Source organism: Rhinolophus hipposideros (genome assembly GCF_964194185.1).
Source record: "Rhinolophus hipposideros genome assembly, chromosome: 5".
Taxonomy (NCBI): Eukaryota; Metazoa; Chordata; class Mammalia; order Chiroptera; family Rhinolophidae; genus Rhinolophus; species Rhinolophus hipposideros.
In genome coordinates, this window is record NC_138051.1 from 94,447,647 (window position 1) to 94,470,662 (window position 23,016).

Consider the following 23,016-nt stretch of genomic DNA (forward strand, 5'->3'; position numbering starts at 1 on the left):
GCCTGCAGTGTTTACGTTTGGTTTCTTAAGGATGGAAACGGGAGAGAACAGGCCTACCAGGAACGGAGACTGAAATTTTCTAATAGGAACACTGATGACAAAATCCCACACACCCACTTCCGTCCCCGTGTGAACAGTGAAGTCTCCTGAAACACAGCATCATCACTACTTTGCTTTCTACTTCAATCCCTACCTTGGAATGATAACTGCATCCTGGTAATCTTCCAATTGAAAAACAAAGGGTGTTTCTTTTGAATACTTGGTACTGGGAATGCCTATGCGAGCTTCGGATTTCTCAATATCTTCCATGAATTTAAAGTCAATGTCCAAAGTGCTGGAGTCATTAACTTAGGGAAGAAAAAGACTCTTTAGCTTGTTCAAATATTGCGATGCTGGGAAGATTCTTACTTAAGCTTTATATTCATATGCATCTAATTTAGTTATCAAAGAACGAGATGTCTGTGGTATAAACAATAAGCTGGTTGTCAAGCACAACTTTCATTTTTTAGCTAGTGTAAGTAAATGCTTCAGAGTTGGGGTCCTTCTTACCAACATTCAGAGGTAGAACACAGTAGGCTGAATCAGCGTCTGTGGGTTTAAATTCTAGTGCAGGTTTTTCAAGGCGAAGAATATGTGAGAATATATACTGGTGAAGTCTCGTAATCAACTCAAGCATTTGCAGAGACAATGTGAAACCAGACTTCTTCAACTCAATAGATATGGTAACCTCTCCAGAGCGAGTGTACACAGGAAAGTGCGGAATCTTAGCAAAAAGAAAAAGAAAGCACCCCTAAGGTTAACAGGTCATTTATTTCTTTATAAATATTTAAGTTCAAAAGAGGAATGATGCTTTCTATCAGGAGACACTTCAATTTTTAAATATGAAACACACTGAGGTAACTTACACAAGGCAGTTACTCTTAAGTAGTCTTTCCTTTTGAAAAAAATAATGTGTTTTTAACATAACTCATCATTATGAAGTGTCTTACCTGAGGTATGGGTTTGGCTGTCAGTATTCCAAAGCATCTTGTGGTATCCTCAGGGGGATAAAGCTTCCGTCTTCTGAAGTTCAGTTCATCAGGTAAAGGTGTCGTTAGAACCATTCCTATCACATACAGGTAACAGGGCTGATCAGGTTTGGGATAGCTATCCCTCAGACATTCTGGAATCTGGAATTGGAAAGAAAAATTAGCATCAAGCTCAAGTATAATAGCCTCTTTTCCAGATGTTGGCAAGAAAATAAATTTGTTCCTGGCTTTACTAAAAGCTGATGAGGAAAAGCTAAGAAAATAACGAAGACCTCCTAATTTCTGAGCAAGCATTTCTCAGGTCTGGGATACAAGGTGGCCCAAGCTCACCTACCTTATAATGCACTGTTGACTCTACACCTAACACCAAAACTATGCAAAACAAACACTGCAGAATCTTTAAAACAAAAAGACACAAACTACTCATTTGATCCATTTCTTTTGACCAGGCAACTCTTTTCTTCTTTGAGTTTTACTCACTACAGAATATGAGAAAATAAATGTAGGCAAATTTTTAAAAATCCCACATAATACTATCACTCAAAGATAACTTGTATTCCATTTTGATATGCTGTATCAACCTTCAGACTTTTCCCCAAGTAGAAATGTATATAAACATATACACATACATACTATTCACTACAAATGGAATCACACAACAAAGACTGCATCATCACCTGATTTTTATCTCCAGCTACTACAATAAGAATATCTTTCAGGGTCAATATGAATCAGTATCATTTTTAATGGCTATCTCATTATGTGAGTAAACCATAATTTACTTAATCTGAGACTGCTTCTAAACTTTCAATATACAATCCCACCCAACAGTCTTTAGCTTCTGAGGCTCAATGACATAAATGATTGCATCTGTCGTTAAACGGCAGAGAAACGCTGGAAGAGAGAGGGTTGTAACTGACAGATAACCTTTATTAGGTACAGAATGTATCTGTTAATTAAACAGGGTGCAAAGCAGTACTGTGCTTCTCAAACACATTTTAGTGACGTCTGTCATATGAACCTAGTCCAGGGATCTTTGGGATAAATATTAGAGCAGGAAAACTGGACATGAGGGGAAGAAGCATTTCAGGAAAATGGGTAACATTCACAATTTTTGAATAACGGACATGACTCTGAATCTTGAAAATGTTTAGCTCTGTGCAAAGTTTTCAAAAGTAAAAATGCACTAAAACTGCAAAAATAAAAGGACTGCACATTTAGGCTAATGAAAGCACACAGCAAAATTTTGCTTTTGTTTGCAGTTCTGATGAGGTAAAAACATTAACAAATATTTTTAGATTAGGTACCTCAGCCCAGGATGGCTCTGACTAGGAGTCAGACTCAGGGATGTTTCAGTGCATGAATGCCACAGAACAAGCTAAACACAACACATGGAAATCACTGATTTTGACTCCTAGTAAGTCACCTCCTAACGCCTGACAAATATCTGTATTTATACCTGCTAGTGCCCACCTCATCTTGAACAGGCATCTTTTCACTTGCCTATTTTATCATACAAATCCTCTTTTGTCTTAGCCCCAAACAGAAGTAAAGCAAGAATCTTTACCACTACAGTGAATGAAACCTAGAACGTCTCTTCAAATGAAATAAACTCATTCTGGATAGACTGACAGATGACTCCCCCGAGAAGAAACACGAATGCAGTGTCTGAGGTGGGGAGTACACAGTGTCTGCACGAAGTGAAGGGGCTGATCGAAGCTGTGCACGGGTAAATGAGCTGAGGCCACAGTGCGGGCCACATCGCCGGGGTCTGGGAAGCCAGAGGAATCCAGGTCTGATGCAGCAGGAAATAAAACGTCAGAAAGGCGCGCGTTTTCTTCAGTTCTAACCAATACTAACTGCTTTTGGGTAGCACTGTCTTCGTTTTGTGGAACCCGGTCTGCCTGGCACACTGGTCTCTTCCTCATCATGTAAGTCAAGCTCTTCCTCATATTTAACGGTTTCTTTCCCGACTGGCATCAAATGGTCATCCAGTTCACCTAAAGAGAGTTAACAAAAACAATCCAAATTTTGTCTCTCTGATGATTAATTAGTAAATAGAGAACAGCACTGTTAGAAGCAACTGGACGAGAAACGACAACCAAAGCATCTTTACTAATAAAAAAGGAATCAGATGTGACATTTAAGGCAAAGTCTACACATACATTGGTATTCATATTTCAACGTGAGCAAGATTAAAACTCTACGTTTCAAAAGTAAAAAACATCTAACCAGGAAAACAGCACATATCATCACTTCACAAAAGCCACGGAAAACAGATCTTCCCATTTTTAGGAAAATGGATTCATATGTACCAATACAGATTAATTTGAGAGACGGACACATTAATACACACTCATGGTTCACAGAACGAGAGAAAACCTTTACATATTTAAAAGGGGTCAGGATAGAAAGTGGGAAATGACAGATGTTTGCAGTTCAGCTATGGAAAACCAAGCGCCCTGCATCCACACAGCAATGCAGTTATGTCACACTCACACCCAGTCACCAATGCACACCAACGGCAAGGGCACAGCGGCACAAAACCCACAGTGACCTCTAGTCCTCTATGCGCCTGTTTTACATCTTTTTAACTTTATTTTTATTTGCATGTGCTTTTCAAACACTTACCAATTTTGTGTAGTTTTTCACAGCAAATGAGAGCTACCACTCTTTCAGCCAATCGTATACAGCTCATTGGTGGACCCTGAAAGTAACAAAAAACATTTCCATTGTAGATACACCTAGCTTGAATATTGTATATTCAATTGTATGTAGGTGTATATTGTATATACACCTAGTTTGAATATTACCATTCAAACCTAAAACATCTACAAAACCTCTGCCCCAATCCCTTTAAAGTTAAAATTTACCAGAGCAAAATTCTTTATTTTGAAAAATGTCATAAAGTTTAAAAAACAAAAAACACCCTAATGTCCATATTTGAAATAGCCATCTTTAAAAAATCTTGCCCAGTAACAACTAAGTAAGTTATAACCAAGATTTGACAATTCCGGCTAATTTAAATTTCAGTAAGGTTTTAATGTATCTTATTTTCACTAATCTACAAATATGTAACCAAAAAAAATAAAGCTATATCAGGATGTGACTAACATATACGTTAATAGTGCTGAAACTTGCCATGTGCAACAGAAATTAGTTGTCTTGGAATGTCTGGAAATCAGCTTTGGGACCAAGGACAGAAGTTACACAAAAGCAGATTTTTGAGTCAACAACAAAATAATTAGAGCAGCACAACTATACTTAATGAATTCTGTGTCACTGTCCATATGTAAACCGCAGCTGAAGATTCTGCCAGAAATGTTTACATTAATAAGATCGTAGAGGAAACTTCAGAGGTCATCTATTCCAATTCTAAGCGTCTGTAAGTTGTACAGTCTACTGAAGATTTGAACATGTAGTTGACTACAAAAGAGATTTATAAACCTATTTTTTAAAATAGACTGTAAGCCAAATTTACCTATAGGTTGGCGTAGGCCTAGAGAAGCTGGAAAAAAAAATCCATTAATGACAAATGTTAACGGCACAATCATTTCTTTTTCTAAACTTACAACAATGGAGGCTCGAAGAGGTGAGTTAATTGGCAGATAAAGAGTTGAATAAAATGTACCATCAGGCAACTCTCGGGTTCTACATTTAGGAGCTAGATGAGTAAACGGATCACTTGGTAATCTAGCACAGTATCTGTGAAGAAAAAGAAATTCTGATGCTGAATCTACAACTGAGAAATAGATGAAAAAAATTTGTATTGATAGTCACATCCCAAAGTTTGATTTCTTATGTCCCTCTTCTCCTCTACTGGATCGGTATTTATATATGCAGTTTGAACTTCATTGCTTCAAACTTTTAATAAGATGGAACAGTGCTGTCTGCTAGAACTTTCTGTGATGATGTTCTGTACGTCCAACAGGGCAGCCGCTGAGCACTTGAAATGTGGCGAGGGCAGCTAGGGAAACATTCTATTTTATTGAATTGTAATTCAAATTGAAATTGGAATTTAAATAGCCTCATGTCTAGTGCTACCATACTGGACAGTGCAGAACATACTGTTCCTAACCCGTTAAGAGAACACATTGCCAGTGTTTGCTCCTTAATAATCTTACACGTGCCATCACTGGGGCCTGTGCCAGGCGGGCATCAGAAGAAGGTGGAAGGACAGCCCAGGACTGACAAAGGAGGGCGTGAGAACAAGACGACCCTGCAGCGCACAAGCAGCGCGTCGTGGTAGGGCCAGAAGCTAGTGTTCAGGCAGCTGAGCCCGAGTCCGGAGGCTGCTGGGACACGAGTAACCCAGAGGGGCCAGGACCCATGGGAGGGCACTGGAATGGGCAGCAGCCCTGCAAGGTCAGGATACGCAAACATGGTGCCAGCCTTGCAGAGAAGGAGGCTGGTTACATACAGAGAGACTGAACATAAAAGTAAGTATCTTGAAGACAGCAGAAATCGTATTTCTCACTATTAAAGAAGTCAGGAACAAAGACGGGAAAAGAGGAAAGCTAGAATGAATCCCCTGGTGTCATACTAAAAATGGAGGTAACAATAGACAGGTAGTCAGATATAGAAATACATATAGATATCAATGTGTATGTGAATATGCATATATTTTCTAGCGCTGTCTACTAAAGAGCCCAGTAGCAGCAATACTCCAGTGGCAATGATACACCTAGTGTTCAGACCTTGGTTTTTAAACACCATTCATTCGCCACTAAAAGAAGGCAGGGCCTTTTGGAGAAAAAGCCAATATCTAGGCTGGGACAGGGACAATGTGAGTTGAGTCTAGAATGTCTTAGTATGCCATAAAATAAGGAAGTGTTCAAAGACTCGTGATGATATGTTAAAAGTCATGGAAGCTAGCTTGGTCCCAACTGGCCAAATTTGAGATAATTTTAACATCAAAATAAATAAGTTATGATAGTAACAGATTATAACTCATTGAATAAAACCGCAGTCCACTAGTTCATATTGAATGGAAAAATAAAAGGAATAAACAAAAAGAAAGAAAGCAAGAAAGAAAGCTCTTCCTTATAGTAGAATGCTAAGTAAGAAATGCAGAAAGAAAAATGGAATTAGAAAATCAGCATTCTGCAGAAATCACAGTGATAATCAATTCAGGCAAGAAATACCAACAGATATTTAAAGTAATGGGTGAAACTAGAGGAAATTTTATAGTCCAAAGTATCTCCTCATGAAATTATTCACTAACTATAAAGGGGGGAAGGTAACTTTATGGTAGAGAAAGCTGGCAGATCCCATAGCAGTGATCAAAGTCACCACCACCAGTAAGAGCACAAATCAACATCAAGTGTGGCCGATAACATGAAACGAGAAGAACTCAGCATCACCTCTGTGAAATGCTGGCCAACCATGCATGACCTGGATCTAATCATGACATATATCTGCTAAACCCAAATTGAGAGACAGGCTACAAAATGATGGGCCTGTCATCTTCTAAAAGCTTCAAGGTCATTAAATCCAACGGAAGACTAAAAACTGATTGGTTCCAGGAGGAAGGGGACTAGAGATGACGACACAATGGATCCAACCATGATCCTCAATTGAATTCTTTCACTACAAAAGAACATTCTCATGAAACTTGAATGGGTCTCTCTGGGTGAAGTGTACATGGGAGCTCTTTGCAATATTTCTGCAATATTTTAAAGTTTGAAATTGTTTCAAAATAAAAAGTTAAAAAGAAAATCTCATGCTTGTTGCTCCTTTATACTGCCTCTGTGTGAAATTTATCTTGATACAGACATAAAGTAGGTATGTATCTGCTTTTCTTAGTTCTTAGAAATGTTACTACCAACTCAGGACAAAAACAAATTAGAGCATACTCAAAAATACAAGTTAATTTATCATAATCTTAAATCATTGCTGATAGAAAATTCAACATTCCCCAATAGTCATGGCACAAAACAAAGTTCAGAATTCAGAAAAATATTAGTGAACTTTGTAAAGATAAATCTAATTAAAATAAACACACCTTCATTATATCGGCCTTGACAATGAGCACTAAACATTTATTACTGCACAATACTGCTTTTGGCTTTTGACCAAAAAGAAGAATGAATAGAAAAAGGCAACTTATTTTCCTTCTGACATCAATATAGGCCATAAATGGAAAGATTGGTGACTGTTTGCAAAAGGTAAACCACAATACAATACTTACAAGTTTAGACTTAAATCTTGCAATACTCATAGGTTTTCCATGCAAAGGCGTTCCTACCGTACCTATTGATGTGTCCAATGGCCGTGTTGATTGTGACTCGTGGACCACCATCATCAGGCCTCAACACGTATGGTGGGAAAATGTCGTCATCATCCACAACAGGCTCAATGTCAGTCTCACCCGTATCAACTGACTTGGAACATTTGTTTCTCAAGATCTGAACATTTTACAAACAGAATTTATGATGAGAACAAATGCCTTCTTGGCCATATGCTGGTTGTCTACCTCTGTGCCTACAGAAAACGCTCCCTTGCCATGGAACCTCTCTCCTAACAGAGCTCAATGCTCCAGACACCTGCTCCAGAACCTTCCTCCCAGCATCAATCATGTGGAGACAGTCATCATACAGTGGCAAGGTTTACACTGTACTGTCCCTACACACACATGTGCCAGTCTTTCATGAGTATAGGAACTATGTCATCACCCTCAAATTACTCCACAACTCACTCAACTGTTACTACACTGTCCACACCAACAGTGCACTTTCCAGGCACTCCTCCCCAATAATCCATCCAACCATTTTCACTATTTCATGGTGAGCTTTCACTTTGTAAAATACTGCTGGCTCTTTGTAATTATGTTCGACTTTTTAATTGCACACCCCTGTCGAGCCTGTTCTCTGTACACAGAACTGTTTTTCTCTATTTCTATGCAGGTAAAAAAAAAAATAGATTCTGCATTAATTTTTGCATCTTACCTTTTCAATAGCTTTGTACGTTTTAAGGTCTTCTTCAAAACTTTTTATTTTGTCTGTATCTGCTAACATTATATAGTTAGAGATTGGTGCCCTTGCTCTTCCCTTAGATTGAACGTAAGATCGATACTCTGTGGGCAAATCAAAGCGAACCACCAAGTTGCACTTTGGTATGTCAACACCTTCTTCCACAATACTTGTTGCAATAAGCAGGTTGGTCTCATGTGCTCGAAACTTCCTCAGTACCTGAAAAAAATCCACCAAAAAAAAAAGCAATCCTAAGAAATTTTCCAAAGAAAACAATGTAGTAAAAATAAGTGACAACTGTCGTTTCTGCTACATACTCAGGGCATGCAAAGTCTTTACAAGCCAGGCTAAAGATGACATCAATCAAAATTCGAGATGCATGAAACTCTGAGTTAATGACAATTTTCAACTGCGTGTAAAATCAAAGTGCCTTTTAACTTTACAGAAGTGCCTGTGTACAAATCACAGAAAACATTCAGATTGAAGGCACCGGCTTCTTTAATGACCACAAGAGAATCTAACTCTAATCCCGCATTGTGCAAGGGTCAACTGTATATTCCAGTGCCTCCAGCAGTTCCTAGTAGGTAAAAGTCACTTAAATATGTGAGGAAACCAGGGTCGGGGCATCTGGATGCAAAGCACAGGCATGGCTTGAAAGTCGAGTGAACAATCAAGTAAACATGTTTAACAAAAGTAGTGACTCCACTTGACAATACTGAAAAATGAAGGTCACTAGGGAAGAGAAATGAAGGGGGCTGAAGCACCTAACGTGGACTTAGTTATGGTATTTAAAACATCAATAAGAAAGAGCTAGTATAAGTTCCAGAGCAGGTAGGTAGTCTTCTTAAATTACCTCTTTTAGAGGTCCTTAACCATAAAGCATGGGTCTGTCTGAAGAATTACTTCTCGGGGAGCCTTAAAAAATGTACATGCTAAAATTATGTATCCAGTACTTACTTCATTAATTCCACATTTATTGAATGACTAAATTATTTAATTAATCGATTCCAATTTTAAAACAATCTAATTCAACAAAGTGATGAGGTGACTCCACTTCTGCAGTCCTGCTGACATGCTGACCCCCATGACGGTGTTTTACGTGCGTGAGATAAGCCAACGTCCCTCCAAAGATGCCAAAATTCTTTCACTAAAATCCCTAATCACTTTGAATTAAAAATTACAAGCAAGGCATTACTTATTTTTTGGAATCTTGGGAATTTTCAATTTAAAAAATCAGAACTAATTAAAAAATAAAGTGAAAACTTTTTTCATACTAAATTTAAAATAACATTGTTTCTCAATCTAGGTTAAGTTAAATAATGAAGTTAAATAATAAAGTAAGTTGGGTTTTCACACAGATCAATTAGACTCTGACTATTGGACTCCCCAAACTTGGAATATTATCAAAAAGCTATGATGTAGAAAATGACATCAATGTGAATTATTCTGTTACTTTTAAGTTTAAATAACAAACTTTAAATGAAAAGTTTTTGTTTGTGAGCCAGAACACTAGATTAGGCTTTCAAGTCTTTAGAATGCTATTTCCTACATTAAAATCTTGAAAAGCATGAAAAAAATTCAGCCAAAATCTTTATGAAAAACAAAACACTTTCCAGGAAAAACTTTCAGTTAGTTGTTTCAGAGTCATATGGAGTCGACAGGAGTTATGGTTACACATGCTGTTTTACTACAAAATGCAATTGTGTGTCATCAGTCCAACAAAGGAAAATGAAATGGTTGATAGCAGTTAAGACACAAAATTGAGTTATCAGACAGCTATTCTAATTCTGAAATCATAAATCACTATACAGTTACCTCAGAGAAGACTCTAATTACAAGCAAGTATTCTGTATTACTAGAAGATGCTGAGGAACGATGAAGTAAGGGAGTTCTTACAGGCAGGGCTGGTCTGCTGTGTTCTGAAAATGGTCCCTGTACCATTATTTTAACATAAGTTACCTCTTCCTGTTTTCTGAACTCCGCTTCCATCTGCTTGTTACGAGGCTGGTTCTTTCCGATGCCGTGTCCAGTTATGAAATTGCTGCTGATGTAAGCCAGCTCTGGATCTTGTTTGCCCGCTTCCTTTATCAATCTAAGAAAATTATATACGTTTGGAAGTTAAGCATTGCTGAGGGAAAACAAATGTAAACCTTTGTTTGTAAGGTCTCCCTGAAAATGGAAATACGTGTATTTTTTGCCAACATACCTAACAAAAGGGTCTTGGTATTTTTTTTCAACTGGCTTAAACAGCAATCACTGCCACTCTTCACTGAGCAGATGTGTGGACCAAGTAGGTACTCCTAACACCAAATACAGGGTTTATTTATACCGATGAATGAAATACACACAGCACCTCAAACTTTCTAATTTGGCAGCGATGACTTAAGAGAACTGTGGCCCGGCAAGGGAGAGAGAAACACAGATTCCTCATGCGGATTCCTTCGGGCCACACACACTTCCCTAAAAGCCCACTGCCTTCTATAAACGCACGCACTCCTCACGGCATCAGTCACAGCTTTGTCTCGGAGGCCATGCTTCCACAGAAGTACTACCAAACACCCTGACAGCAAAGGGAGAACTTCTACAGCAAAAGAAAACTTCCTTCTCCCTCTACGTGTAAAAAGTGAGTTCCAGCTGTGCGTGCAGGGGCGTGGCTGGTTTCTTCCACCTTACCCGACACCTTTATCACCCTTATTGGTAAATTGGAAGTGGAGCTCTAAACAAAGAAATGCCTGCGTCTACTGACGACCACCTTCATGCCCAACACTGCCCTGGCTCCAGGCACTGAGCGCCATTCTGTGTAAGGGAACACTGCCTGGACTTCAGTACAGCAAAGCCCGACTGCCCGTCCCACACCCTGAGGAAAGAGAAAGACTCCGCAGCTCGACCCTCTTCCTGCCGGCTCCTCTCTGCATTAACTAGAATGCCGCTGTAACCTAAGGCTGGCCTTCTAGCTGAGAAATGGAAAAGAGCTACGGATGAGATCACGTTACATGGGTACAGAAGGTTAACAGTTAGCGTTGCCATTACAGCTATTTTGGAAATATCCACATTCAAAAACTCAGCACACAGGATAAATGGTTCCACACCTGACGTAAGTGATTCCATATGGTTCTTCTGAAGTCATACAACATAGTATAAATTCCTAATAGAAAATTGCATTTTTAAGTCAAACCATTCTTCCCCTGTCCCTCCCCTAAATACATGAAACAGACTAATATCAAAGAGCTGGAAGAAACCTTGAGTGGCCATCTAAAATATCTTCCTGTCTCCAGACCAGCAAAACCCTGGCATGTCCAGGTTAATCTGAGACCTGTTTAAAATTCAAGTACTTAAAATGTTCAGAATCAGAAACTTCCTCAATATGTTCCAAGGTTGGTTTAGTTACTATAATAAACTTATGTCACTAACAGAAAGCTCTGTTACATGCAAATAGCATGCCCCAGAATCTAAAATACGAAATTCTTAGAATATGTACTTCTAAAATTTAGTTTATGTAAACAAGCACCAATTTGAATGCAACACAGGTAACAAAAATGCATTTTGAGTTACTCTTAATTAGGCAAAGAATGTACTTTACTTTGCCAAAATGATCAATCTGGCAGACTTCAATTAGCTGAGAAATGGAAGAAGCACTAAGAGTAAATTTATTTCTCCTTAATGAAACTCGCATTAACACTGCAGAGGACAGAACAGACAACATGCACATTAATAAACAGTCTCTTATAAGCAATAATTAAATGCTATATACCTAGGCTGATAATGTTTAGAGAGAAAAACCTTATTTCTCTATCAGATGAATTGAAGGGATGCCTAAGCACGTGCAAACAGAGCGGCAGGCTTCCAGAGAAGCGCAACAGGCCTGCCGTCGTCAGGGGGCTTCCGGAGAAGCGCAACAGGCCTGCTGTCGTCAGGGGCTTACCAGTAGCCCAGACTGCTTATAGATTTCATGGTACCACAGAACTGGTGAGACACAGTGTGATTTGTTTCTTTTGCCTCTTACCTGAGTTTGTGTGAGTTGTTTCACAAGCAAGCTGTCTGATAAGCTATGCTGTTGTTCTCTAGTGCACAGAGCTGCTGAAACTATCTGCAGCAAAGAGCTGCAATTTCAAATCCATCAGAGACCATTGTCTTTGTAAATTCCATGAAAATTAACTACTAACAAACTGAAACTTAAAAAGCATTATTGTTGTATTATATGCAGCAGACAAAACTAAGAGGTTCTGGATGCTTACCTTCAATCTCTGTACCTAACTCACCACAGCTGGCATATCCCCACAGATCACATTGTGTGTAAATGCACATAGCCTCCCCAAATGTTGGAAATAGCATGGCCCAAAACAGGAAATGTGTATGCCACAGTCCAAAAACCAGTAAATGTACTACTGAAAACTGTGATTTGACCAAACGTGGTCATTTACACAGACTACAATGAGAGGGAAAAAATTCAAAGATACAAGCACTTATCATCTGATATGTCTGCCAGGTACTGACCTATGTCATTAACAAGATGCTTAATAGTGTCCCTTATTCCTTACTTATATTTTCTTAGCAATGTGAGAAAAATCAAATGTAATTCCTTTATGACCTTACCAAAAAACTATTGCTGAGAGTTATAATACACTGATACTGTGTTCCCCAAATGTACGCATGAGAAATTAGCACCTACTGTGCGTCAGGTGATAAAAGAGCCATTTTTATATTGTCGCTAATTAACAACCCAATGGGAGAGAGAGCTATTATTCTATTTTACAGATGGAGATGCTGAGGCTTTAAAAAGTAACTGTCACAAAATATACAACTAAAAAGTGGGTACAGATAAAAGGAACCAGGGCCCCCTGGAGAAATGACTGATTTTTACAGCCAGAGCAGGGAAACTACAAGACCCTGACGCATCGTGGAGTGCCAGACAGAAAATGCTCCCAAATAAAAGGATGAGGGCATGTCAAAAGGGTTATTACTTTGTGAGGGGTATAAATGTCTAACTAGTACATTGTTTTGTACACCTGAAAGAAACGGAAAAAAAGGGACACAGGAGCCAACTCAAAGCTCCCAATGGCTCCAGGTGGAACAATCTGAGCAACATAAACAGCGTAGCATTAGATTATAAGCCAAAGCACAAAATAAACAAACGGGTGGTGAACACACAATGGGAATTATAGATGACGTAATACAGAATTGTACACCTGAAATCTATGTAATTTCACTAACAATTGTCACCCCAATAAATTAAAAAAAAAATTTATTGGGAAAAAACAAAAAACAAAAACAAAATAAACAAACATGAGTCCATACTGATAAAAGAACATGATTCAATAAATATAAAATAAATAGGTAAATGGGATAAAAGAGACATGTTTTCCTTACAGAAGAATTTTAATAATATACATAAATATTCTCCTCTCCAGGGAAGGAGGTTAATCCCTCCCTCCCAGGATAAACTAGGCTTTGTGACTTGCTTCCAAAGAATAAAGAAAAGGGCAAAATGGTAACGTTACAGGGGAAAAGCCTGGCAAACACTATCATAACCACGTGATAAAAGTTTAACATCACCGTGATATTTCATGTTGATACCATGACCCCTGATACGATGTGATGGGAAAGACACTTCATCTCTGTGGTAGTCTTCCGAATCCTAAAGCCCAGTCTAATTCTAAGAAAAACATCAGACAAATTCAAATTGAGAGGCATTCTATAAAATACCTGACTAGGACTCCTCACGACTGTCAAGGTCATCAAAAACAGGGAAAGTCTGAAGAACTGTCACAGACCAGAGGAGACTAGGGAAGACATGACAACTAAATGCAGTATGGTACCTTGGATTAAAAAGACAGAGGATAGTAAGGGGAAAACTGGCAAAACTCAAAAGTCTGGAGTTTAGTGAATAGTAATACACCAATGTTAGTTTGTTAGTTGTAACAAATGCCCCATGATAACGTAAGATGTTAATAATATAAGAGATGGGGGAAACCAGGTGGGAGGGTATAGGGGAACTCTGTAATATATTTTCAACTTTTCTGTAAACAAAAAGTTATTAGGAAAATGGGGGCGGGGCTAAGAGAGAGCATATGAACCCAGGTTTGTCCATCATCCATGTCACACAATACTTAGTAAATTACACAGTGCAAAGAGCACTGGACTTGGAGAGTGGAAGCTATTTTCTGCCAACTGATTATCAGTGTTATATTGGGAGGGTCACAAACTGAGTCTTAGTTTCCTCATCAATAATACAGTAAAAATACCTACCTTCGCCCCTCATGGAGTATTATAAAATTTTTAAATATATATAAAGATAAACCATATGTATGCCTATATATAAGCCTATATGTATATAAGCCTATATATAAACAATATATAAGCCTATATATAAACAATATATAAGCCTATATATAAGGCAAAAGGAAAACTATAAACCTAAGACTGTATACATACTTACATTGTATATAGAAGTAGCTGTGATTTACCTTTTTAATTAGGAGAGGAGAAAACTGCCTGTGTATTACAATAGCTTATACTCCCATGAAGCTGTTCACTGAAAAAGGGTCTTTCCTCCCATTAAATTGATGGAAGGAAAGAATCTGGATTTCAGGAAGTTTTTCTAAGCTTATTAAAAAGCTTACTGGAACAAGACCTCTATTGTGTATTTAATTAGCTACTCATAAAGTCAACCCTCAAACCGCTCTTGCTTCATCATCCAACACTAAATTCCAGCCACATTTTATGAAAGTTGATCACAATTAATCTGATCCTTAAAGTCAACAGGAAGGACCTGATTGATTTTTGATAAACCTTTTCAGACTAATACTTCTGCAATGAAAACTGGCACACCTAAAAACTTACGTAAAGAGCAGCAAGGAAGACAATAAACCCCCATTTCTACTCTCCGAGCCCCAGAAAATGTATTTAATTCGTAAACCATCCTGTAAGGGGGCAGGGAGTGCGTCTGTAACTAGGCTTAGAACTGCCAATATTAAACTCTTCTGACCGCTGAGATGCCTTTCCCCCATTCTAAGAAAGAATCCCACGAGGCCGGCTCTCCCAGGTCTGTCTCCTGGCAGCCTTCCCACGGTGAAGCTGGGGCTTAGGGCTCTGTGGTGCCCAGGGGCACGATGAGTGCACAGAGGATTGGAAACTAGGAGGTAGGACGTCAGGATTCCTGAATTGTCTCTGCCAATGACCAGCAATTTAACTCAGAGCAAATCGCTTTTCCTCTGGAGCCCCTCTCTTTTTTACAAAAATAAGTGGGTTGGATTAGACAGTCAGTGAAGTCCCTTTCCAACCTTAAACTTCTGATTTCAATGTAATTCACTACCTCAAGTTATTTTACTCTGTATTTATCACAAGGATCAGGCCCAATGACTATGACAATTACCAGACTGAAAACCACCAGATGACGACCCCAGAGTCCAATTTCTTGTTACTCAAGTAAGTTTTTAAAAATCCCAAACCAGTCAGAAGCAGTTTAGAAAAAAAAAAAAATCCCAAATTACCTCAGGAAACAAAGCTTAATTTCTCCTCAGAGATCACTACTTGCAGAAAAGGCTCTTAGGGATCAACTTTGGCCAATTAATGGATCTCGTAGAAAAGTGAATTGTCTGAAGTACAAAATAAAAACCCTGTTTTTGGCCTTATAAACAGCATCTATCTACAAACCAAAAGAACTAGACATTAGGTGACCATGTGACAACAATTTGAAGTACAACTCCTTGGCTCTGTCTATGTTCAGGAAAGACAAACTTCTATTGAAAAAGAGGGTGAGTGAGAGAAAACCCACAACCTAATTTAGATTCACTCTCACCTTTGCCAATATTCTCCAAATTCTTCCCTAATATTTTTATTTTCTCCTGATTCAGAAAACTTTTAATATATAAGCTGTGAACCAATCCAAATTGCAAATCCAGCTGTTGTAAACTTTTTTCCACTGCAAATTTGCAAACTTGAATGGACGTTTGTTAAGGGAAAAAAAGGTAACAAAAAATTAGCCACAATAATACCCAGACAAAACTCATCTGAAGATCACTTTCTGGAGAAAGCGTGGTGTGGGACGCTGACACAATGTCTACACAACCACATATTGAGAAATGTCTGAACTGAATCTAATCACTGAATACGAAACAAGGAATGCTTTATTTTAATTTTTCTATGCCTGCTCTCTATTTTAGATGGATTAGAATGGATTAGCATCCTTTAAGGAAAAACCAGTCAAAGCTAGCCTTATGGGAAAGCTACTGTACACGCACACATCCTCCCTGCCAACCCCAGTGAGGCCTTACACGTGAACCTTACGCTGTGATGGTGCCATGTGACGACACTTACACAACACTTCTGCCAGCTCTTAAAGCCATCACAGAGCTCATTTCACAAAACAAAGTGCCTTGTTCTCCTACGGGAAGAGATAGTAATCTTAGAGGTTTACCTGTTTAAGACAACTGCTGTGTATCTTCTTTCCACAAAAATAATTCCGCATAAAATATTGGTAAATGGAGAAGGAAAATTTGTCTCTGGCTTCTCCTTTTCTTCAATTTCTTCATCTTCATCATCATCCTCAGAATCACTCCAAGACACGTAATTATCCTGATTCCTGTTATTGTACCACTCAACGCTTTCAAACTGCTGTCGCTCATATGGTTTGTATTTGCGTAGGATTTCCAGCAGTTTGATTACTTTAGGAGTTACAAATTTCAGGTCAAGGGAGGCAGGTGAGAAGTGCTCTTCACATAGTGCATGGATTTTCCGTAGGAAAGTGTCTGTAAACAATAGAAATTTCCTGTGCAGCTCCTCTTGTTCGTGTTTGATGTATTTCTGCAGTTCTCTTACCATCATCCCAGCTACTTTATCTGCACACCAGGGTCCCAGAACTACCAACACCGCACGACAGTCTGACAGTATCTACAAAAGAATGCAAGAGCCAAACGCTAAATGATGATCATGTAGCATTTTCCGATGGGGTTTCAGCTGTCTTCAGTCTGCCTCTTCAAAATAAATTTACCCCACCAATATTAACACTGGGGTTAATTCCCCAAGGTTTGGGGGAGGGCCAGTGGTCTGTCTGTTCAAGTTCTAACTTTCCATATACCGGGGGTGCCAAAAAAATGTATACACATGATTTGTACTCATCTTTTATTATATTGAGTATTACAATTGAGTATTGTAATTTTAATAGTTTTTTCTTTCTTAAAATGTGTATACATTTTTGTTGAGTATTGAGTATTACAATATTGAGTATTACAATTTTAATAGTTTTTTTTTCTTTCTTAAAATGTGTATACATTTTTTTGGCATCCTCTGTGTATGTCCAGAACCATCCTTTTATTTTCCCCAGCAAAAAATTATCAAATGATAGAAATTAAAAGACGCAATTGTATAAAGTTAATAAAACTTAATTTTAGATCTGTGATTAGTTAGTTAGAAGTACAACTGAGTCATTTACTGCCAGGTAACTAGGAAAGGAATTATACAGCAGAGTCATTTTATAAGTCATTTTATTTTAGGTATCAAAGAGCAAGACAATTTTCCTTTAACTTTACGCCCACACCTTACAACTCCGGCTCAGAACAGAATGGAAAATCCATAGCTGGGCTATTACTAAGGAATCTTCTGCAGGCAAATGAAAGACACACTGGGTTGAACATGGACTTAAGAAAAATTCAAGTTCACGGGCTGAGAAGTGTGTGGGTGTTGCTGCTTCAGAAAAAATCAGGAGAAGAGAAATTGAGATGCAGATTCAACCCAGTGTGAACATTCACAAGGGTTGCCAACTCCTAGGACAAATGTACTTAAGTCTTAGTGCAGCAGGATAACTGAGGGTTTGTCAATCTCAGCCGCGGAACCTCACCCTCAGATGTGCATGGCAACAAGTTCCAGGGGGGTCTGGGTGCACACTTCTGAGAACCACTATCCTAAGGGATCTCTTCTCAAAGCTGGATCACACTCAGGGCTGACAGGTTCAGATTCAGTTACACACCAGGAAGCAGCAGCAGAATTCCTTTAGCCCCAGGATGTGAGCAGGAATTAACTCATCTGACCAAGAAATGAAAAAACTGGACTCACTTCTTTTATTTCAAAAACCATGACATGAATCCTAACTCATCTCTTAAATCAGGAAGGTCCATACTTAATAATAGAAATGTCTGTCAGGTAATAGTAACCTCAACCCAATATATGTTCAATGAAGAATGTCCAAAGAGATAAGGAGGTAAGGCCTTAAGCTAACATGTATAGAAAATAGCCTCATTAGAAGCATATGTTCACTTCAATATTAAAAATAAACGGAAACCTTTTATTATCCATCCTATACTTACTTTGTATATGCTTACCTGTTTAGAAATTAAAGTAGAATCTCTTTCTTTTGAATGTACAGATATGTTACAGTCATTGATAAAATTAAGTGCTTCTTCTAATTCCATCAGCAGTCTCTCATAAAGCCCACTTCTGTCCGTAAATGGTCCACAATCCACCACAATCTCACATGGTTGAGAAGTGTATCTTGAACATCAGAAACAAAAGTTGCCGACACTACAACCAATTCACTACAGAATTATGAGCCATTACACATCTAAACCATAAAAGAAACCTCTACGTTCGGTTTGTATGCCCACTTGGGATTAACAGGCTCACAACGAACCTTCCTGACATGGCGCTTGCTTTGCCGATACTCTGCCTGTTGGGGCTCAAGGAATGACTGCGGAAGGCTGACGGTCAAAGAATTTTGTGATTGCATAATTATCTCAGGTTTTCTATTTCATGTTTTAGGTTTAGACTTTTACGCTTGCCCCCTTAGGAACAATGTTGGTCAAAATACTCAAGAAACTCAATTGTGATTACTTCTCAGAAGCAGAAGTCAGGGATGGGGCGGGGGTGAGGCAGTGGGTAGATCACAGGGGAAAGTGTTATCATTCAATTTATCCATTTCCATACTATTTGAAACTTTTAGCATTTGTAAATGTCAATTTTGTTTTTCATGTGTTTTCAACATATCCTAATTAAGAAAAGCTCCCCCCAACTTTCAATTAATTATGATATAATTCCTTGGATCTTTCATGCCTTTCATAAAATACGACAACCAGAATGGCACATAATATTCTAAAAGCACATACAATGATGAATTAAGGAAAAGAAATACAGTAAAGATATACTTAAATACTACAGTTTTCATTATTCTCAACCAGAATTTATACTTAACCAAAGAATCATATTTAGAGAACTAGGTAATGCCAAATTCAACACATTACTGATCAGTTTTACTGAAATGCTCCAAGACCTTTACTTCGGAAGATGTCAGTAGTACCGGCCCACCATCCTCATTCAGGCCCAATAAAAGCAAAAGTATAGCCTGTTACTGCTACCTCACAGGACACTGGGTCAGGAAGTCAGAAAGGGCGTGTCCTAAAGGTCACGAGGTCTATATTTCGTAGGAGTTTGGACGCCTAATTTCCACGACCCTAAAACATTACCTTTTCCCCTCATTCTTCAAAGAGAACTTTCTCCAAATTCAGCTAAATGACAGGCACACTGCAAGGTGTTTTCCATGTATCAATGTAATTAATCACCAAAGAATCCCCTGACTGTCAATGTCATTTTGGGGACAGTAAATGACTCACTTTAAGGCACACAGCTTACAATTAGTGGAGAGAGTATTCAAAACCCAGGTCTGACTTAACTCCTGAGAAATCCCTCTTCTCTATTTATTATTAATATCTATTCCAAGAACGACCACTAAGTAATCTCTAGCCTTATTAAAGAATACATCTACCAAGGATATAAAGGTATTTTAACATGAATTGAATTAGATTTATTTAAAAACCTAATTTATACAGGTTCCCTTCCACCAACTTAAACAAAGAAGAGAGACAGTCTGTGTGAGTGTGTGTGTGTTAATGAAACTCAAAATAGCAACCTCCTCAAAAAGAGACAAACCTAGAAATTATAAACATCTTTCTCAGGAAATTCACACCTCTTTTCAAAAGTACAGGGTGTTTCCAATCATTTTAAAGCATACTGTGAAACTGAATTCTCTTCATAATGTTCTTTCAAACCACCATGTGGGACATTTAGGTCAGAACGACAAAGCACACACACTGACAGAAAAGAACACAAGTGTACGGTCCAAGCTCCCAGTCCTTGCCGCTATCAGCAAATACGAAGGGCCCGCATTTATGCAATATTCTCTCTCAAGGCAGAAACAGCTCCAGCTGCTACTCTCTGTGGAAACAAGGTTAGATCTTTGCCTTCACTGTCCCGATGAAGAACTGTTAGTCTTGCTCATTCCTTTTAAAAGCCATTTGTTCACTTAAACAGGTACTATCTGCTAGGCTCCAACAAAGATACTGAAGGCTTAAAATCAGTTACAGCTCGTCTCATCACAGCCGTCATCTGAAGTGCATACCTGTCTAAAACCACCAAGTCAGTTGCAGTTTCAGCATTACTCTTAAGAATTTTCTCCAGTTTCTGAATCTTCTCTTCCAATTCCTCTGGATCACATTTCCCATTTAAAATGGAAGCAGTTAGTCCCAAAATACGAGGGCATGATGGACAACTTTCACAGAGCTAACATAATAAAAGATACTGACAGTAAGAAATTCATTTTGCAAGGCCATAAAAAGAGACATCACCATATTAAAACACATCAAAAAGACTGACGAATACTAAAAATATTACTTATGGTATTATTATAGCTTGTTTAAAAGATCTGTTTATCAAAAAGGCATATTTAAATACACTATGACATTATCCAATTCACTTGACAGAGTATGTAATTCATTTATTAATATTGTTTAAAATTTTATTACAGATATAGATTATAGATTATTTATTATAGTTTAGTATTCTAGATTATAGAAATAAATTCACATTAATTTTATATTCATTCATTCATACACTGGAACCAAGTTCCCAAAACTGGTAACTAATGTTATTGTTTTGATATATAAAACACGGCTTATACTCAGTAATTTGACGTGAATTATTAAGAATAAAATCTAAAAACTCACCTTCATAATTTCTCGGTAGGGATGGTCTAGGATTGCAAGGTGACACTCATCAAACACCAAAAGGTTAATGTCTGAGAGTGATAAGTAACCATTTTTCAAAACATTCAAGGCGACATAGCAAGTCATAACGAGAACCTAAAATAAAACCGACATCAAGATACAAACGTGCCATTCACCTGCCGATACTTATGGTATTATTATATCTTGTTTAAAAGATCCGTTTATCAAAAAGGCATATTTAAATACACTATGACATTATCCAATTCACTTGACAGAGTATGTAATTCATTTATTAATATTGGTGCCATTGTACGTAAGTGAAGACTAAGAAATCCCTTAGTCAAAATTAAAACAAAAATTCTAAATGTCTGGAAGCTCATGCTTTGGAACCAAGAAGTAGAATTAGGAAAACATAAAACAGATTAAGAGAAAAAAATTCTTGATAATGGAGACGAGGTTTTTATGATAAATCTATTAAATCTATTTCAGTGTTCAGGTTCCTACAGTCATATTTTGACAGATGAGACCTGTCAATTTAAATCACAAAACAATTCACACTATTTTTTCCCTGTTTTTCTGTTGAACTGACAAGGTTTCTGGAAGATGACACAAACTAAACGTTCTTTTTATAGCTTACTATTCTGTGGACCTTTATATGCCTTTTTAACAAGGACTTAGCCCAATACGGGAGGCATGCTAGGAGACTACAGACGCTTACGGTTACTTAGGCAGCATCTCTTAACCATTTCAGATCCGCCAACACCAATACACAAGCCCCCAACACATGCTGGCTACGTGGAAACATGAAGTTAGAGGAAGTCTCTGGCAAGGACCCAAAGACCTCAACCAAGACATCATCTGCAGTTTCAAGACACTTAAGAGTAAATTTTCTCAAAGCAGGTTATCTGCAAGTTGGAAATAGGTCGTAGAAATTTGTGCTTTTCAAGCACGTAAGTCACACTATAAAGCTGTTTCTTTCCTATGAAGTAAACACAAATTAGCAATTTAGGTGATTTTAGGATGAAACTCACAGTGAGAAAGAGTGCATCAGGGCTAGTTTCTAGATGACAAAGTACAGGAAAGTAAGAGTTTTCTAACCTAACTCAGACAACCAAGGCAACAGGTCATCTCATAAACCAAGTCAAGAACTTGTAGGGATTTACAAAGTGAAAGTCTCCACAAGTCTTACCTGGTGCTTAGCAAACTCTTGGTTCCATTTCTCTTTTGTCCAAGATGCATTTACTTCTAGGTTTGAGTATTCCCCAACCTTGAGATCTGAATGAGTTCTGACAGCTGACACTTGTTGAGCAACCTGGTTTGCTGATTAAAATATAAATTCCATGTAAATATGAGAAATCTTACTTAGGTGGCCCTCTGGACTACTAATGATTAAGACAGTTACGGAAACCCTTATTATTATATATCATACCTAACCACCTATTTGTGAGATAGCCCACCTAAAATCACATTTCCAAGGTTATATCCTCCAAAGTGTACTTGTCAGACTCACCACCCTGCCTTCTGTCATTCACTTCAGAGAACCTTTTATCACCTTGCTTCTTTATAGCTGATTTCCCCCAATCTAAGAACATAACTTCTAGGCTGGAATGGTAACTATTCCACATCCACCCTTCGTGTTTTCTTCCATAAAATTAGATTGTTTCACCAAGAAACAAGACAGGCTAGTATGTACTTAAAGCACATGATAGCATCACATGCTGAGACAATCTAAAAAAAAAAGGAGAGGAGTGACATGGTTATACTGGCACCCTCACAGCGCAGCTTCAAATTTTATACTTTTTATTTTAACATATAATCCCAAACACAGAAAAAACGGTATTTTAAACTATTAAGGAGCATCAACTTTCTTTCTACAGCCGAGGTAGCAAAATCATCAATCAAAAAGTTACCTATCTCATAATCAAGCACCTTTTGACATACTCTGTGAAGCTAAAACATCAAAAACAAAAAGAACTGTAACAACTTAGATTATGTTCCAAAAGTCATCCATTCAGAAGCAATGCAGAA

The 23,016-nt window shown here is 38.0% G+C and overlaps 1 protein-coding gene across 11 annotated transcripts in view; it reads right to left on the bottom strand.

Moving 5' to 3' along the window:
* Positions 1-23,016, bottom strand: part of DICER1 (dicer 1, ribonuclease III) — a gene marked incomplete at its 3' end in the record, with an annotated part of 72,387 nt that overhangs the window by 20,943 nt on the left and 28,428 nt on the right. For 9 of the 11 annotated variants that reach the window (XM_081048161.1, XM_081048158.1, XM_081048160.1 and 6 more), the window contains 14 exons: positions 22,178-22,308; positions 20,989-21,123; positions 20,385-20,545; positions 18,316-18,484; positions 16,416-16,888; positions 9,959-10,091; positions 7,976-8,218; positions 7,281-7,435; positions 4,601-4,733; positions 3,660-3,735; positions 2,889-3,028; positions 990-1,169; positions 550-763; positions 194-347 (listed from right to left, as the gene is read on the bottom strand). In XM_081048161.1, coding sequence (XP_080904287.1) covers positions 194-347; positions 550-763; positions 990-1,169; positions 2,889-3,028; positions 3,660-3,735; positions 4,601-4,733; positions 7,281-7,435; positions 7,976-8,218; positions 9,959-10,091; positions 16,416-16,888; positions 18,316-18,484; positions 20,385-20,545; positions 20,989-21,123; positions 22,178-22,308 — 2,497 coding nt within the window. Of the gene's footprint in view, positions 1-193; positions 348-549; positions 764-989; positions 1,170-2,873; positions 3,029-3,659; positions 3,736-4,600; positions 4,734-7,280; positions 7,436-7,975; positions 8,219-9,958; positions 10,092-16,415; positions 16,889-18,315; positions 18,485-20,384; positions 20,546-20,988; positions 21,124-22,177; positions 22,309-23,016 lie in introns of those variants that run through there. The other 2 variants (XM_081048159.1, XR_013993325.1) reach the window with 2 other exon arrangements.